At 37.1% G+C, this 18,368-nt stretch overlaps 1 protein-coding gene across 12 annotated transcripts in view; it reads left to right on the top strand.

Annotated features, from left to right (window-relative positions):
- LOC139980298 (rho GTPase-activating protein 7-like) overlaps positions 1-17,051 on the top strand; it is a 175,483-nt gene extending 158,432 nt beyond the window's left edge. For all 12 annotated transcript variants that reach the window (XM_071991853.1, XM_071991852.1, XM_071991862.1 and 9 more), the window contains 10 exons: positions 3,214-3,279; positions 7,562-7,681; positions 8,192-8,427; positions 9,210-9,335; positions 10,408-10,541; positions 11,516-11,725; positions 12,996-13,142; positions 13,732-13,895; positions 14,591-14,716; positions 15,109-17,051. In XM_071991853.1, the coding sequence (XP_071847954.1) occupies positions 3,214-3,279; positions 7,562-7,681; positions 8,192-8,427; positions 9,210-9,335; positions 10,408-10,541; positions 11,516-11,725; positions 12,996-13,142; positions 13,732-13,895; positions 14,591-14,716; positions 15,109-15,400 (1,621 nt within the window). In that variant the 3' untranslated portion in view covers positions 15,401-17,051. The remainder of the gene's footprint in view (positions 1-3,213; positions 3,280-7,561; positions 7,682-8,191; positions 8,428-9,209; positions 9,336-10,407; positions 10,542-11,515; positions 11,726-12,995; positions 13,143-13,731; positions 13,896-14,590; positions 14,717-15,108) is intronic.
- The last annotated feature ends 1,317 nt before the right edge of the window (positions 17,052-18,368 follow it).

The raw sequence follows: 18,368 nt of genomic DNA, 5'->3' as shown, positions 1-18,368 counted from the left end.
ACCACCAACCAACCCTCTATATTTGTAGGGAACTAATTGGTGGTAAAGTTGATAGGATGTCTGGAAATAAACAACGATGAAGAATGCCCTATATGTAATAAGGACAACTTTTTTATCACAACAGCAAATCTTAATGAGATTTGAAGTGACTTTCAGTTAAAGTATGCTCTTTAGCAAAGATTGGTATCCTCTTGGGCAGTAGGTAGTTTGCTATCTAGGGGGTTACTCTTCCTGCCCAGTGAACTTAATAGCTTTTATTGGAATACGAGAATGCCCACCAGTAGCCAATGATAATCAGGTGATCTCAAAATTGTTAACGTTAAATCACTTTGCGGTTTTTACTGATTTGCTCCTGAAAGGAAGTTATCAAATGACACTATCAGCTTCAATGTCTCGAATTCTATTAAAGAAGTAGCTATAAAGACTGCCAAGCTGCCAGTATAAACATGTTTCATTTCGAAAGAAATTTAAAACAAAAAACAGGATGTCAGAAAAAGACATAAAATTGGTGATCCACTGGGGGTCCGTGGTATCCCTCCCCATCACAAGTTTATTAGTTTCGGAATAGGAAACAGTTATGAGTATGACTTTGTCATTTATGATATTTTTATTCTTTGTCACTTTCTGGATCAGAATCAGGCAAAGTTAATTTCAAAGTGGAACTGTAAAGCATATTCAGATTTGGGACTGAGTGTCTGACAACTTTATCTGTTACTAATATCCAAAGGCAACATACAGGGTTTGCTCCAGCTTGTAGAAATGTACCGTTAAAGAGAGTACCATCAAGATAAGGGAAATATCAATAATGGAAATGTAACAAATATTGGATTAAATGAACAAGATAATATTGATTAGGAATGTATTATCAATTATAAAGTAAGCAAAAGAAGTCAACTTTAAAAATATGTACACAAAAGTACTTCTTCCTGGTCAGAAGTATGATAGAGGGATCACCTTTTCAAGTTGATTGGTCATTTTGAAAGTAGAAGCAAGATATAATATTGAAACCAAGCAAGCTGCCAAGGGCCATTTTATTAACTCTCCCCACCACCTCCCCCCCCAATATTGTTAAGTCTTTTGTAAAGACTCCCTTGTAGGAGATTCTGTAGGCGCCCTGTAAAGTACAAGTTTCTTTCAAGGCTTTTGCCAGATTTTCCTTGCCTGGAGCGAGAAAGGTCTGGGATGAAAGTGTGAAACAACATCCTTTTATTTGTTAGTTTTCAAAGTTGGGTTTAGGCTCCTCTTGCACAGATATGTTAGGGTCACTCTGTAACAAAGTGAACAATTGTGTGACTAAATTTGGCCTACAAATTTTGGTAGTGGTATACCAGAGAGGTTTTGTGAATTGGATCAATGTTTGGATTCTTGGTGTCTGACGGAAACATCAAAGGCCCCCTCCTGTCATCGTTCCAGTAGTATCAATAGTTGCCAACTGTATCACAGACTAACTTTGTGAAATTTAGCAAGATCAAATATAGAACTTTTACGACCATGGTTAATTAATCCGTTATATTTGAAGAATGAAATGACCACAAACTGGACAAGTACTAGATTGTAGGAACTGACTACTTTGGCAGTTTGACAGTTTGGTTACGACAAATCTTTAGTTATTTTGACTCATTTTTAGTATCATTTCAATCTATAACTTAATTCAACTAAATTACTGTAAAGTTAATTAATTTATTTTGAAACAACATGTTACTAAGAAGAAACTTGCATCTAAAATTAAAAAAACATAATAGGTCGATAAAGGAAAAGATTCCTCTGCATAGTCGAACTTAACTTCAAATCTTCAACATGCTGTGCAAGATTCGTTCTGTACAGAACTACTCCTCTTCCATTAGCAAAGTACGCATAAGATAAGAATGGAAATCCTTATCTTTTTACGCATGGTAGTGCTAATATCATCCATAGCAACACGGTGTATTATTTGACAGAAAGACTATTTTTTGTCTGTCTGTCTTGAAATTAATACCAGGAGCTACTGATAGATTTGATTACACACTTAACCGTAGTACTCATTCCTGCTATATATAATACATTTGATCGTTTCTCCCATTCTGGATTGGTCTCAGTCTTCTTCAAATATATCACAGTTACGTCTGACCTACCACCCTTCACATCTAATATCAGAATTAAATGATTGCCTCTCTAGGTACCATCGTGTCAGCCACTCTTGAGATTTTCATGCTTTTCATTTTTATAGTGCAGCAGAGATTGCGTCACAATGTAAAGGGGGGGGAGGTGGGGGTGAGAGGTGATGGTATACGATATCTTTGCACTATGGGATGCATTACACATAGGTCGCCCCCTCAGCATGGCGACAGCCATCGGCTATGTCATAACGTACGTCATAGCACAAGGTATTCTTAGTGAAAGTCTTATCGTAGCTTTTGATTTTGTCCAAAGATTCCGTTTTGATGATTTTCTACTAACTCTGTAACAATGTGACTGATTTCTTTGGGAATTTTTGTAATTGATTCCACTTGACAATGTGGGACAACCTGCTGGGTGAAGGTCTTCATTCTCATCCACTCCCTCTCCTGAATCATAAATCTTGAGTTGGGAGGACGAGGATGAGGAGGAGGAGGAGGGAAGCACCAGGAACTCTTCTCTGCTTCTCATCACATATTGTCTATCATCGGTAGTGTGGTCAGTTCTCTTGGAGGATAGGTTCAGTCATATATACATGTGTCACTAAGTGACTATTGCCTTTCTTCACTTGTTTGCTAACCTATCTTCCTTTGCACTTTCCCAACTGTCTGGAACCTCCTAACTTTAAATAATTGGTAAATCGCTCCTGCCCCTCAGAGTGTAAATAAGTGCTAAATCACAAACAAGATTCTTAAAACAGCTTTGTTTGGTTTCCCCCCAATTACATCCTGTTTTTGAAAAACATTTAGAATGTGTAACCTGTTGATATATCAATAATAAGGATATCATGAAAAAAACATCCTCCTTCACTTTCTTGTTTCACTGTCTGGAGGTAGTATTTGCAGTCCAGTAGTAATGTAAAATGGCAATTAGTGAACACATTTAAATGTGAGGTTGCTTGGTGGGCGGCTGGTTTGTGCGACGGGTGAAAAACAATGAAAGATAGACGCAAATATGGAAGGTTTGGAAAAGGTTTGTATTTGGTTGCTATGTACAGCTGTCTGTCGGGTATTCACATGATAATTATTAATATCTTTATTCTTTTCTTTCTTTGTTCAGGGGCAGAAGACCACGTATCCGCTGGCACAGCTTTCAAAAGTCGCACCGACCGAGTCTAAATTCAAGGTGGGAGTTTTATTGTCAGTTATTTTCTCTGCCCTGTTCACTATGAACTTTTCTTTAATATCTTGTTTTCATATCAAATTTAGGACTCCAACTTGAGTGGGTTTCTGTTGAAGGCAGTAGACTTCCTCTCTCTGGAGGAGACTTCCGTTAATTGCTTTGACTGATCTTATGGGAGGAAGACTTTTGTGACCACAGATATCATTTTCTTTTACAAATCAAGAACACACCTACTATTTAACCCTACATGTCTTCAAAATCCTTTTAGCGTAGGTTTTAATTTGAGACCTAAGATAACAGTTGGGCAAAAATGCAGCAATTATTTTGCAGCCCTCAGAGTTGTCACCGTGCTATTAATGCTGTCGGTGGTAAACTCATCAAGAGCTTTTGTAAACTGAACGTTCAACTAGTTATATATGATATTTCAATTCAAGATGTGTAGATTTGTGTATTAATGAATGACCTGAAAAGAAGTCTTGTCTTGTGTAAACCATGCTCTTGGGACAAACACTCGCTTTGTTTTTGTCGTTCCAAATCCATTTATGGAAATGTTCTATTCAGAAAAAAAACTGCATCTGGGAAGACCAAGCAGACTATTTTTGGGTCAATGAATCTTCTTTAGGGATGTGGTCATCACCAACATTCTTGTATGGCTTGAGAAGTCATACCCAATGTGGCTCTTGTTAGTGGACTGCTGCTACATGGTCAACCACCCACTGGGATCCATTAACAGCTTTGGTCTATTGGTCTTGTTTCCATGGCATCCATATCTATTAAAAGAGTGGGCAACATTGGCTAGTCAGGGAATCATGTATTCAGTACTGCACTGCACACTGCTGTACAAAATGGTCAAATTGTTATATATACATGTGTAAAGATGTATAGCAGTCTTTTACACAGTAACCATTGTTTCATAAGAGACACACTTTAGTGACTGCTAGGCAAAATTTGAAAATTCAATTCAATTCCCTATCAGTAACCCAGGAGGAGTACAGCAACATGGCTCTGAAAATGCCATTAATGTACGCTTCAACAAATTAATTAACCATATGGGAAGGGCCCGGAGGTGGGTGGAATGAGGGTGGTTATGCGTAAGAAAAAAATGGAGGGGAAACAAAACATACTAGAAACCATTGGTTACAGCAAGTTGCTTTATTGGTTCATGTCACAATGCAGAGTTTTGTAAGGATGCACAATAGTTATTTCATACACAATAAAGACAATAGAAAATGATTGCGTCATTAATTGCATCACAGCCAGTCAGTTACAAATCACAGTTGTTTCCTGATCTCATCCATTGACGTATCCATGACGACAAATAATAAAGAAATGAAAGGCAGGATGTTGTGAGGAGTTCATATCACATTTGGAGCAGCTTGTTTTCAGCATGTAATACATGATGTAAGGTATATTGTATGATGGCCCGTTATGTGCAATCTAGCAGTGTGCCAAAAAACACAAGCAAGAAAAAATTGATCAGACATAATTGTTCTTCTTGCAAGCACTAGTGTGTTTTCCCCACCTTCAAAAGGAGAGCTGAGGTAAAAAAAAACTGCCATTCAGTCAAATCTGTTACCTGAATTTGAAATAACATTGGTTTGATTCATTAGTGTGACTTTCAAAAATTTGTAATAGGATTTTAATGTTTAATGTGATTAATTTAATCTGACTACAGACTACGTAACAGCATTCTGTATATACAGGATACATTATCACACGTTCGCTTCAAACTATAAAGCTTATTGCACAAGTGATCTCTCAAAGGTAGATTTGTCAGGAAATGTGATATGTGACTTCTGACGTAACACAACCTAGATTGGGTTATTTAGGATCTAGTTTCAACTTTAAAATAGTCTGCAGTTCCGTATATGTAGGTGTTTCCATGGAAACTGAATGACCGAAAAGACAAGTTTATCGTGTGCGGTAGTTACTATTTATGTCCGTATGCTTAGGTTCTCTTCTCCAAAGATAAATTTAAACACGGTTCTTTGGAAAACTTTTGCAGTTGGTGTGGAATGAAGTGGAAGTTCATGTCGACACTGCTGAATATTAGGGAATTGTCAAAACATGGGAAAAGTTGATAAAGCACTCTAAATGTGAAAAAGTATCAGTGGCACCCTTCTTGTATTTTTTTTCACAAAAAACAAACAATATTTTTGAGAAATGATACAAACTCAGGTGAAAGTTTTGATTTACATATTTGGAATTTGAAGGATGCCGTATGCGAAGGTCATGGTGCAGCCTTCATGTTCATCAGCATTCTACATTTGTGGTGTGTTACGTATAACTAAATGTCACACCTCGTATCTCTCCAAACTAATTCGCTGTCATGGTAGATTCGTCATATCGAGGAAGCACCTGGAGAGCCATTTCATCCTTTAACTCTTTTCATTCTGTTGTTGTCAGCCTTCTGTCTGTAGATTTTCAAGTTTTCACAGGAGACTACCAAAAGCAACATCACAAACTCCTCTTGCCTTCAAGTTCACCACCCTAACACAAACACACAGGACAATACAGAGACAAACAGTAATTCCACAGACCTGTTGTGGTGGTACAAAAACCATTCTTGTTTTCAATGAGTCAATACTTTACATAGTCCTTATTTCAACATTCTTGTTAAGTACTGAAGTAAATGTTCTTTTGATAAGGAAAGCAAATGTGACATTCTTTTCTGGAATGCGTTTGGCTTTTAAGAGCAAAGAAATATTGGGCAATATTGCTGATTAGCAGAGGAACTTTGTAGACCACTTTGTAATGCAAATAAAACAATTTGTTTTGAAAAGTTCTGAAAGGCTTTCTGTCATTGGGATAACCTAAGCAGACCCATTATTGAGGAGGGATGCATGTGAAAGGTGGCTAAGTGCACGCAACACTTGTTATTTGTAATAATAGAAAAACACATGAACTTGAAGAAAATGATTGGTTTGATTGATTGCCTAACACACATTGTAATGTTTGAGATATAGTCAATTGTCTAGCATGGAGGCTTCAAAAAGACATCTCGTTTCAAATCTGTATGATGATGTGTTCTTTGCCACAATCGCAGTACATATTGACAAACTACTCATTTGATATTATCAAGACATTTACATTACTTCAGATGGTTCCTTTTACATCAGAGTGTTACGGCTTGTGATTTAGGGTCCTAACAGCTAGTGATTTTAGTGTCTAAACATGGGGGAAATATTAAGCTTTCAGTCTGCAGAAGCAAAATTTAAAATGAATGTAGAAGTGGGGGTAGGTCCTAGGGGGGGAAGGGGGACTTCTTTATCTGCCTGTCACTATTGCATGTTCAATACTTTTAATACCAGTGTTAGTTTAAACATGGCTCAATGCTATTCAGCAGAACCAATCTTGGTAATTCTGAATGAATTACGTTGTGTAGTCCTTTTAGTCACGATTCGCCTGGAATCAGTGAACCTGTATATTTAAGACAAAGAAGCATGTTAGGTCTGATTGTTTGGGGTGTGTCCTTAACAAAAGGAGAATATTTCTGACACAGTGTAGGGGGATGGGCACCAAACAATGGGTGGAAAAATTCTCAGCCTATTAGTGAAAACATAATTGTGGGTTTTTAGTTGCATTGCTACAACACGCACAGTGCTGCATACACACCGTGAAAAAAATATGTGTCAGACCAACTGCTGTTGTTTATTGACATTTACAGGAAAACATAACCAAGTATAAATAGACTTCACATTGAGGGTGGAATGAGTCTGCAGTAGGTCTGCTTATTATAGTCTAATTTCCAAGTCTGCAATGGTGTACATTTGCCATAGAAATTGAGTATCTTTGTTGGGAATATTCTTCCATTGAACTACAAAGGCTATTGCTTTGACATTCCAGTAGTTATGTAACATTGCAATGCTGATATTCTGGTATGGTGGAAGGTAGAGATTTTGTCAGACATTGTTGTGAGAATTTCACTGTAAACAGGATGGAAATGATGACAAATAAGTGGCTTGCTGCTGCCATGTCACAATGTGGAAGAGTTAGCATGGTTTTTCTCTGTTTTCTGAATTCCTGGCATTTTGTGTATGCCCCAAGCTTTAGACTGTTCTGTACATCAATAAACAGATGTGGTTGCCTAGGTTTATAATATTCCTTGGTCTTCCTGAGTCCTTAAAACATGTTTTGAAACCAGCTTGATTGATGTATTGAGCGTATCCTGAAGGATAGATTATAATGTTCATTCCTACAGTATGATGTCATACATACCTCAAAACATCAACAACAGGACGTTATTTTATATGATTTTTTTTTTATCTTTTTTTTTTTATTGCAGACCTTTCCAAATCAGCAATCTCTCTGTCAGCCAGTTGATGATTCTAAGGAAGCTATCCCTGTTGAGGCTCACTGCACTCATGGAGAAGTACTCTGTCTCTCATCGCAGCGGCTGGAGCTGGTAAGATAAACCTCTTAGATACTCTTGGGTTGATAGATGGGGACAGTATCACACCCCTGGGCAATAGGTGTTTAATGCAATACCTATACGTTTAAACCGGGCAGGCGAAAGTCTCATCCTCAATGACAAAAACAGAAAGGGAAAAGTTACACGCGATCCACTAAAATGTTTAGTTTTCTGAATCATCATCGGAGAGCCTCGACCCTTGACATTTTAAACTTAGTGCCGACATTTGATTGCATGTAATGTACAACTTTTCGTGTGTGCTAGGATCATCAACAGCCTAGAGTATGACTATACATGCAGAGCTAGCTAGCTTAGTGGTTATTCTAGCCATATACTGCTAGGTACTATCTGCTAGGAATGTTGAAACCAAGAGTCCCTACCTGTGTTGAGTATTGACTCATCGCACAAAGGCAAGTCTTTCTTGTTTTTACTTGTCTCTCTTATCATTCAAGATCCACTGTATTCAGACTTTTTTCTTCTCCTCCTCCTCTTCCACCTCACTAGGATGGTTCCTCGATTTAGAAAGCGAGGCAAAAGTCAAGAACTCTATAAGGACAGAAACACCTTTGGTGTGCCCCTTCTTCACAACTTGAGACAGTCAGGCCAACCCTTGCCCCAGACGATTCTTTACGCGATGCGATACCTACGCAAGATGGCAGCAGAAGCGGTAGGGATCTTCCGCAAACCGGGAGTCAGGTCTAGAATTCTGCAGCTGAAGAGACAGAATGAATCTGAGCCTGGTATGTTGCTATGGTAACTCTCTGATGAATAGTTCGCCATTGCAGTGAACCATGATTAGGTGTAATATCTGATGCCACTGGGTAGAGTTTTTGAGTTATAGGTGTGCTGGTTCTACCTGATAAAGGAGAAGCCAACCTATTCACCATCTTTGTCTTTTGTTATGGAAATGCTTGTTATGACAAACTTGTGCTACAAGTGAAGAAACTTTATACTCTCACTGGATGGCATGTAGTAGTTTATGAAAGCTATTTCAGAGGTTTGTTTGCCTCCTCTAGGAGGTGAAGTGAAGTGGTTAAGGTTTCTAAAGTAGAAAATGCCTGTACTAATTGTTAATGGTAGCCCAGTAGTACACTATGCATCAACTATTCTTAGATCTGTTTGTCTTGCATGACAACAGACAGTCCTGGTCAATTATGAGTGTGGAACAAAAGAATAACCACAAAATGAAACCAAAGTGTGTATCAATAAGTTCACATGGATGTTGATTTAGTGAGCTGAAAGATTTTTTGTTGTTCTTTTATTTTTTTTCTAACTTTCAGTTTTGATGAGACAAATTATAAGGGTTACTGTTGAATTGTTAGCTATTGTTAGCTAATATTATTGTTACTGTTATTACTATTATTACTATTGTTAGCTATTAATTGTTAGCTATTCTTGTATAGTAAGATTGAAACTGCTTGCATTCAGTACATTGTTTAATTCATTGATAGCTTTATAATTATGTTTGTTTTGTATTCCCCCCACTCCCAACTAATTGACCCTTCAACCCTTCTTCTCATAGATAACATTAGTTACGATGGTATGATGGCATACGACGTGGCCGACATGCTGAAGCAGTATTTTAGGGAACTCCCAGAACCTCTCATGACCGCCAAACTATCAGAAACTTTCATCAACATCTTCACATGTAAGTCGAGCAGCAAACTTTCTCAATTGCCACATTTCTTTCCCTATCGGTTCTTTTGCAGTTTTTTCAACCCTACCCTGCTGCTGGTTTAGTGTAAGAAGGAGTTTTGTATTTCATGTGGGATGCCAATAATGTTACATGCACAAGAAGATGAAGCATTGTTTTTTTGGTGATAAGCAGCAATTGTGGATAGCCTTTGATCTTTGCTGGTATCATTATCCAAAGTTTATTTTTCTGCTTACCCTTCCTTGTTCTGGCTGGTATCTGTATCTTGTTTACGTGTACATTCATCGTTGGTATAAGGTCAGCCTCCTACGAGGTCTTGCATCACAAGAGCTTTGTTTTAGATTGACGTCACAGGTGTTAACAAGTTTACAATTAGGAGGTCCGGAGTCCATTGATGTCATAGTTGAATGTTTGCTGTTAGGATTTATAAAAGCCAAATTTGATGTCATCATTTGGGTTGCTAGGCTCTCTCAGTCAGTTGTATGCCCAACACACAAACAGCTCAGGAAGTGATGAAATCATTAAAACCTTGAACAAACGTGCGCTTCAGTGTGTTATTGTTAAATAGAGAGGCTCTGCCGTGCGGACTGATAAAGATCTTGTAGAGAGATACAGGTAGATGGGTCGCTTCATAGAGGGGGCCAGGGGGGGGTGGGGATTGAAGAGGCAGGTATATCAGAGCTGAAGGGTATGTGAAGTTTCTCCTGATTTGCGACTTTCTATTATTCAGGAAATAAACAGCGAGAAAGAGAAAATGAAAAAGGGTACTCCCTCCCCACCCCACCCCCGACCTCATATCATAGATCCGTTCTTTACCTTCGATTTCACCTCTGAAAAGGAGATGTTGAAACAGTAAAAACCCATACAAAGCAATTGTTACAATTGGGGTTGATATGGATAAAAGTTAATTTCATGTTAAACTCTTGTTAACCCTGCCTAAGAAACTTTTTTCCTCAAGAGAGGCATATACCATGATGGATATTTGTATGTTCGCAACAGCAAATGATTGTGCGAGATTGGATCAGCGTGTGTTTTTATGATATCTTCCGTTTGTCTCACTTTACAGCTCAGATGCCCAAGGAGCTCCGTATTCCATGCATCCAGGCTGCCATCATGCTGATGCCAGACGAAAACCGAGAAGTACTGCAGTCTCTTCTGCTCTTCCTTACAGATATCGCTGCCAACTCGCAGGAGAATCAGGTGACCGAAAGATATTCCTATCATGACTACGCTTATCTTCTTCCAAGACGTTTTAGTACTAGTTGATCTTACTACTTATTCTGATGCATCCAAGTTTCCTCTAGAATTACTTGGACCTGTCGTCCATGGGTAGAGCCCATGAGTGCGGGGGGGGGGGGGGGAGGTCAGAGACCCTCTAAATACTTGAGTTAATTTAATGCATGTAACCCAGAGATGTTTATACCGACTTCAATAAAGAAACTCTTTGCATTAGCAAATTTTGAAAGCTTGAAACGTTGAAATGCTTTTGGCAGTGGTAATAGTCAAACAGAATCATGTTATTGCATATAACTGACAAGGTTACCTTATCACATCATATTGGTAACTTATGTTATGTGTTTGTAGTGTTATAGGTGTTACCCTATTACAAAAATTAACTTGCATCAAGAAGAGACAAGCCACTACTAATAGGCTGCTTAAACCAAAACCAAGTTAATGGAAGTAACTGTACATCATGTGCAGTGTAATATTACAAAATTGAAAGGCCCAAATATTTTTGTCCTAGCAGAAATCTTTTCTCCAAATGCTGAATCGAAACAAACAAGAGTGTTTTTGTGCAAACAAAATGTTTTCTGCGATTTTTCCTTATAGCTAGAAGATCCACTTTCCATTGTCCAAGTGGTGGCTTAGGAAAGGATTTGTTTTTATTGATATGTAATATTGCCTGGGAGTGAGATGGAATTACAACCTCAAGTTTCATGATAATTAGAGTTAATCTTCTTGTTAACTATCAAGTCGTCATTTCACCATAAATTTGGGTTCCCATGAGACTGAATTCTTGACCAATTGAATACCTGCCTCACGCTGAGAATAGAGGTTAGAAGGGGTGTCAATGTGACACTAGCAGAAACAAGTTGAAATCCAAATCAGCTTTGCTCGTATACGTAACATTTTGAATGGTATGTTTACTGTGTGTACGTCGTTTTCATCCTCAGATGACAGCATACAACTTAGCCGTTTGCTTTGCTCCTTCACTATTCCAACTCAACGTCTCTGGGGTGGCCACTGCGGGGCGCAGTCCTCAGACCCCCCGACGTGGAGGCAAAATGTCGCCGGGTAAACCGGACCAGAAAGAACTACTAGCCAATGTAGCCGCCAATGAGTGTATGGCTCTCATGATCCGAGAAGTCAAGAAACTGTTTATGGTAAGGATCCAATAACCTGAAATAATATATTAACTTTCAAAATTGAACCTTTGAGAGACAAAGGCAGACCTTTGTTATAAATGCAGTGTGATTCTTGACAGATAATGAAAGCTGTACTTAGCAGGCTTGCTAATCAAGACAGGTTAATTAGCTAAGCAGTAAGCATTAATCAAATTCCACTAATTTACTTTTGGTACTGGTTTTGGTCATTCAGACCGAGCCAGGCCGGTTAACATATACGAGATCCACGTAGTTCAAAGCACATCCGTATTCCCCATCAGCAAACTGTTCATAGCTTAAATCCAAAACATGTTTGTGGCCCACAAAATAACTCTCATAATCTTTGTATTGTTGTTTCCCCTTTACATATTTCTCTCTAACTTACTATGGTTAACGATAAAGGAATGACTGAATTAAAATTTAAGGTTTGAAAAACAACACTGTGACCTTTTCATACCCTCAAATTAATTTAAAAAAGCAGTTACAAAAATAAGGCAGTGGTATTTGATTGTTATGTTTGCTTACCTAATAAAAACCTTTCTTGATGATCGAAAGTGTAATTAAATTTGCATCGACTGACCGAGAACTTCTTTCCTTGAAGTATCTCTTCATCCTGTACCGTTTGATTTTCTATCTGTTCGTTCAGTCTTTTTTTTAAATATAAAAAAAAATAAGGATAAAAACAAACCTGATGGGGGTGTTGATTTGTTTAGGAGAAGCCATACTTGAGGCGAAGGTCATCATGCCAGAAGGCTTCTTTAATTTTTGGCCAAATATTGCGATTCCGCAAGAAAAACAAGTAGACGTGGGTGTTTTGACGAGTATGGAGATGAGGAGGATCCTGTAGGGATTTGTTATGACCTCATCATTCAGTAGTTAGAATATATTAAGTAAAATATCAGGCATGTGGGTGGACGAGGATGACATTTAGGAATCACTGTCGTCGGTAAAGATAAATTTAGAAAAATAAATAACAGATAGTCCCAGCAAGAGCATTTTTGCTCAAGGTATCTTCTGTAAGATGCAGGGTTATCCCCTTCGAAGGTCTTACATTCTTTTCACGAGAGACGGTAATCTCCGGGAGTCATCCGTTGGCCATCGTCTCTTTTGATGTGATAAGCTAGTAGCTAAATTTAGATTTAGATATCATCAAGAGATATATATTTTAGTTGCATCTTATTCCTTCAGGGATGGTTCTGCGATCCTTTTTAGTATTTGATGGTTCTGTTTTTGTTGTTGTTTTTAACTTGTCGACACTACTCTTTCCCAGGTTCCAGAAGAGCTTCTTGCCAAGTACAACTTCTCGTACATGGACAGGGGTGATGCGGTACCTCTGGAAGAACTGGGACGTAAAAGGGGGTCCAATTCCGGCGATTACCATAGCTATCTAGAGACCTGTATCCAAGGCCTGTTAAAGGTAGGTAGCAATAGCAATTGATTTTCTTCTTTGAGGAGTTAAAGTCATACTTATAGCAGTGAAGCTTGCAACAAAATAAAAATGTTTCCAAAGTTCTCTCGCAGAAGGATTAAAGATTATTGTTATCAAGTTATTGCTATATTGTTTACTCAGATTTCCTTCTATGATATGTGATGTTTATTGAGGGCGGTTTCTTTGGTGGTTGGTTCTGGAAATTTTATCTTTTTCTTTGGAAGTTGGAACTGAAGGGCATATGAAGGAGCCAATGAATTAGAGGTTCACAATATTATGGATTCTGTTGCCAGCTTTAATCCACTTTGAATAGATGCACAACTAGTTATCTCGATAGTTGTAATAAAGTAGCCCAAATTAATTCTCTCGAATCACATAGTAACAATGTGATCAAAAACATTTGTATTAATCATCTTAAAAGCAAAGAGAACATGTCTTGAATTGGGTTTCAGGGGTGTATTTCTGCTGGACCCTTTTAGCTGTTATCTCTTGATGCCCTCAATTGTTAATGCTATCATGTCTCCATCTGTCCTTGCTTTCCCGTTGGTTATGCTACAACCTCTTCATTTGTCTTCAGGAGTCCAGAGAGAAGTTCAAGGGATGGGTGGCATGCACCCCCTTAGATGACATTGAAGTGTCCTACAAGAAGGTTGGCGATGGCCATCCTCTCAGGTTGTGGAAGTGCTCGGCGGACATTGAAGGTCCCCCTCATGACATTCTACAACGAGTTCTTAGAGAGAGGTAAGATTTGATCAACGGATCATTGGATGGAGTAATCATTTGCATAATATTTGTAGAGCGTTGTTTGAGAGTTGAGCGTTATCAGTCAGTTTTTAATGCTTTTAGAAGTAATTGCTGCTAGTAAAAGATGTGAAACGATAATTTTCAGGATAAAATGTCTGACCAGTAGTTGAAATGTTTTCCGTGAAAGTTATCTGTCTCATTTTTTATTCTTTCATAACCGTTCAATAGAACCACATCATTACACATGGTACAAAGAGCAGCAGATAATGATTAACAATACATCGGAATAGCAAGATCGAGAATACTTATTTGCAAATTTTGAAATCGCCTTTGAGGCATTTTGCAATAATGTTATGGTAGACCATACAAGCACCATTTATTCTATCCAGTCAGACAATAGTTCTTCAGTGCGTTTTGAGAGGCAACAACATAATTTTCCCAGAAAACCCAAAACCAGAGACTATTTGGTCAGTACAAAAGAAAATACGAAGTATTGTAAATAAAGTCACTTCAACATACTAAAGAGAACACTGATATATACCAACCTTTGAAAAGTGAAAATTAAGCCTACAAGATGAATATAATTTAAGTAAGGTTGTAAGGTTAGTGGGGTCGGTAGATTGGGTTCACAGAGAGATGCAGGTAGCAGGGATAAATTCCAAATGTCATCGGCATCTTTCGTCTTATTTTAGACATCTGTGGGATGAAGATCTCTTGAAGTGGAGAGTTGTTGAGACGTTGGAGAATAATTCCGAGGTATTTCAGTACGTGGTGAACAGCATGGCTCCACATCCCAGCAGAGACTACTGTGTTGTCAGGTACGGTCATAGATGAATTACAACTTTGACACAATTTCTTAACTCTCTTACACTTCTTTTGAAATACTCTGTATTGGAAACTGCTTGTGAATTATGTGTCACTATGTGTATCTCAACGCTGTTCCTTTGAATTGAACTTTTAAAGCCAATGGTTACGCAAAGTGGTGGTAATGACTTTTGCATTGATCTTATACTAAAGTAGTGTTCGTATCTCTGTTTAAGGAGGTTAAACTTTAAGGAGATAGAAAGGTAACCGGTAGGAATGTGACCGAGTCAAGTTACCTATTCTCATTTGCAAATAATTGACCTAGAGGCGTTTTCTTCAACCAATTGTACTATGTGGTCATTAGCTTGAATAATAATAATCATCATCTGATTTCTTTCACTAACAGGTCCTGGAGGACTAATCTTCCCAAGGGGGCCTGTGTTTTGGTATCTACGTCTGTGGAGCACGACGACGCACCCCTCATAGGGGGTGTCAGGGGAACAGTTCTAGCATCCAGATTTCTGATAGAGCCTTGTGGATCAGGAAGGTCAAAGTTGACTTACATATGCAGGATTGACACTAAGGGACGAACAACGGAGTGGTACAACAAGGCTTACGGACACATCGTAGCAGGATTGATTAAGAGAATAATAGGCATGTATCAGCACAAAGCAGACGGGCCAGAAACAAAAGTCTGAAGGACAACTCATGGTCAATCGTCAGATGTAAAGAACGAATGTTGAACTGATGGTCCAACCAACAAGAGTTTGCAAATGCTAAATGCAGGATGATAATGTTACATAGTTGTGAAGTAACCTGTTTGCACCGTTATGGGATGCTAGTGTGTAAACTATAAAAAAAAAATACTCACCGTAACAATTCAATTTGTTCATCAGTGCTTATGTGCCAATGGGAAAGAAGTAACTCAAAACAGAAAGGAAAAGAAAAAAAAGAGACAATTTCGCACAAATCTGTTAAATTATTATTATTATTATTATTGTAAAGGTTTGTGAATACCGTTACTTGTAGTCAGTTCATTATGTAATAGTGAAATGTCATATAGCTAGTTGTAATATTTTATAGATATTCTGTCGTCAGCATCCTGTTATTTATCTGTGTGGTGGTTTATAATGTCCATAGAGATGATGTCATATGCAGCAGCAGCTCTCTCTCTGAAGAGGTTTACATATGGTACTTGGTAATTAGTCTTAATTTGAGATCACATAAAGCTGGAGAGATCGAGAGAGACAAGTGGAGTATGAAATCTTGAATCAATGTTAGAATTCCTTATTTTATCTTACGTACCGCAACGTTCACATATTTATTCAGGGATTCTTCTTTTACTCTTGCCAAACTTGTCTATTTTTTACTAAAAAATGTTCAGTCTGTTTTGTGTTTGGTCTTATTTTCTGTTTTATAACCATGAGGGCATAACGAAAAGAACTCTTTATTTATTAGTTATCTTCTTTCAAGATCTCGTCTAAGTTCATCTCTATTTTGGAAAACGTCAATTCCTGGAACAGTAATACATATGTATCGTATCTTGCAAGCGAAAGTTCATTTACAATTCAAGAAATTTTCTTTCCTCTATACATTTGTAGAGTGGGCAATTTGTTCTATGTGCGCATAAAATCATTATTTTCATACACCTTTCCTGTGTAGCTTAAGAGGTGACATCAGGCTAAACAAACCTTCATATGTGAATAGCTTATTAAAATATATTCAATATAGGATTGTGGATTCTGCAAAGCTGCATCTTTCTATCCCAACACCTGTTATTACAGGTTTTTTTATTTTCAAAGATTTTAAAAATTGTCTGTTTTTTTTTTTTTTTTTTTTTTAAGTTACAATCACAGATATTTCAAGATTCAGAATCGCCAATTTATTGCCAAAAATAAATTCAAGTGATAACAAAATTATCCACAGGCAAGAAGTTGACCATGAAAAGACTTTTTTTTTTTTAAAGTTATTGTTTTATTGTATTATATGCATATTCTCTATAAATATATGATGTCTTTCTTTGGAGGCTTTCTTAGTTTGGTTATTGCTATATATTATTATTATTTGTTCTATGCTACCTCTACCCTGTACATAGTGTTTCTGTGGGGAGGGGGCCATAAGTATTGTTGTCATTGTCGAGGCAGTCTGATGGTGTATGGAGCATAGTAGTGTATCAGTATGTATATGTCTCATGTAACAAGGTATATCTGTGTACATTGTACAAAGCCTATTTCATTCCTCTATTCTGCAATATGTGTAATCAACCAGAGTAACATACTACAACATATAAAGCCCAAAAAAACACAAAAACAAGAATAAATTATCGGTGGATACTCAGTTACAAATGAAGATATATATTTGATTGTCTTGTTTCTTTGTCATGTGCTACTTTATTTTTTTTTTACTGCCAGGTGGGAAGTCAGTTTCTGTTCAATGGTTTCTTCATAACGATACAGTTTGAGTTCGAACAGGACAAATGTTTCTAATATTTATTGTTTCTTCTCAGTACGACATACTACTGTTTTCATATCAGAAGATAACTTTAGGATTTTCAACATCTTTCAAGGGACCCCAAAGTCCCAGCTAGAAAAAGACAACCTGATATGTAAATTATGTCACACAGTTGATTGCCCTGATGATATCTGGGGAATTAATCTCAGGCTATGAGGATATAAGCTGAACTTCTCAGTATTAAATCATTTTGCTTTGTATAACAAACAATCATCTCCTTGAAACACCTATCAGCTAAAAATATTTGTTATTGAATCTCTTCAAAACAGAGGATACACTGTTTTACCATCCTTGCAGCATGTTGAAGCAAAAAAAAATACATGATTAGAAGATTTTATATTTTTATTTCCTAATATATTGATTAGTAAACTATTGTTTGTTGATTAACAAAACTTTCAGTTATAAGATCAGCAGGAACAATAGTTACTCACTAGGATGCAGGACTATTGAACAATAATACAAAACTGCCCGATATCAAGCTGAATAGCATCTCAAACATTCAAATTCTTGGCAGTGTCATCAATACTAAACGATGTGAACTTGGTATAAATATTACATGGCTCTTATGTTAAGTTTAGTTTACATAATACATTGGTACATAATATTGGTTTATAATGTATAATATTATATTATATAATACCAATTTATTATGGAGTATATTATTAGAATTAGATAATATGATTATAGAATTATTACTACTATGATACTATTATTGGCTTCGGTCAGCTTGCGAGTCTATAAGCCTCCATGGCTTCTTTCGCGAGTTCCTGCTTGCGGGAAGATCACATATACATACATACATACATTATTAGTATTATATAATACTACTATATAATAATAGGATTATATAAATTATTAGTTTTATATAATACCAATTAAGATACTACTGAGTTTTCCAACAGCCAAACGTCCAAATTATGACAATACATGCCCTTTGGCTAAATAGAAATGTTATGGCTAGTTTGAAAAACCAACTCATTTAGCTTAAATTTGAAAGGGAAGAGCCTTTAAACCCATACCAACACTACCCTTGAGTTATGGGATGATTGCAAAAGACTAATGGAATCATAAAATACATTGAAATTTGAAAAGTTATCCAGTTCAATAAGTACAAAGTTATGGAAAATATTTTTAAACCAGAATGCAAAATGCATT

The sequence above is a fragment of the Apostichopus japonicus genome, chromosome 14 (assembly GCF_037975245.1).
Source record: "Apostichopus japonicus isolate 1M-3 chromosome 14, ASM3797524v1, whole genome shotgun sequence".
In the NCBI taxonomy this organism is placed as follows: domain Eukaryota; kingdom Metazoa; phylum Echinodermata; class Holothuroidea; order Aspidochirotida; family Stichopodidae; genus Apostichopus; species Apostichopus japonicus.
This window is presented reverse-complemented; position numbering and strand designations above follow the sequence as displayed.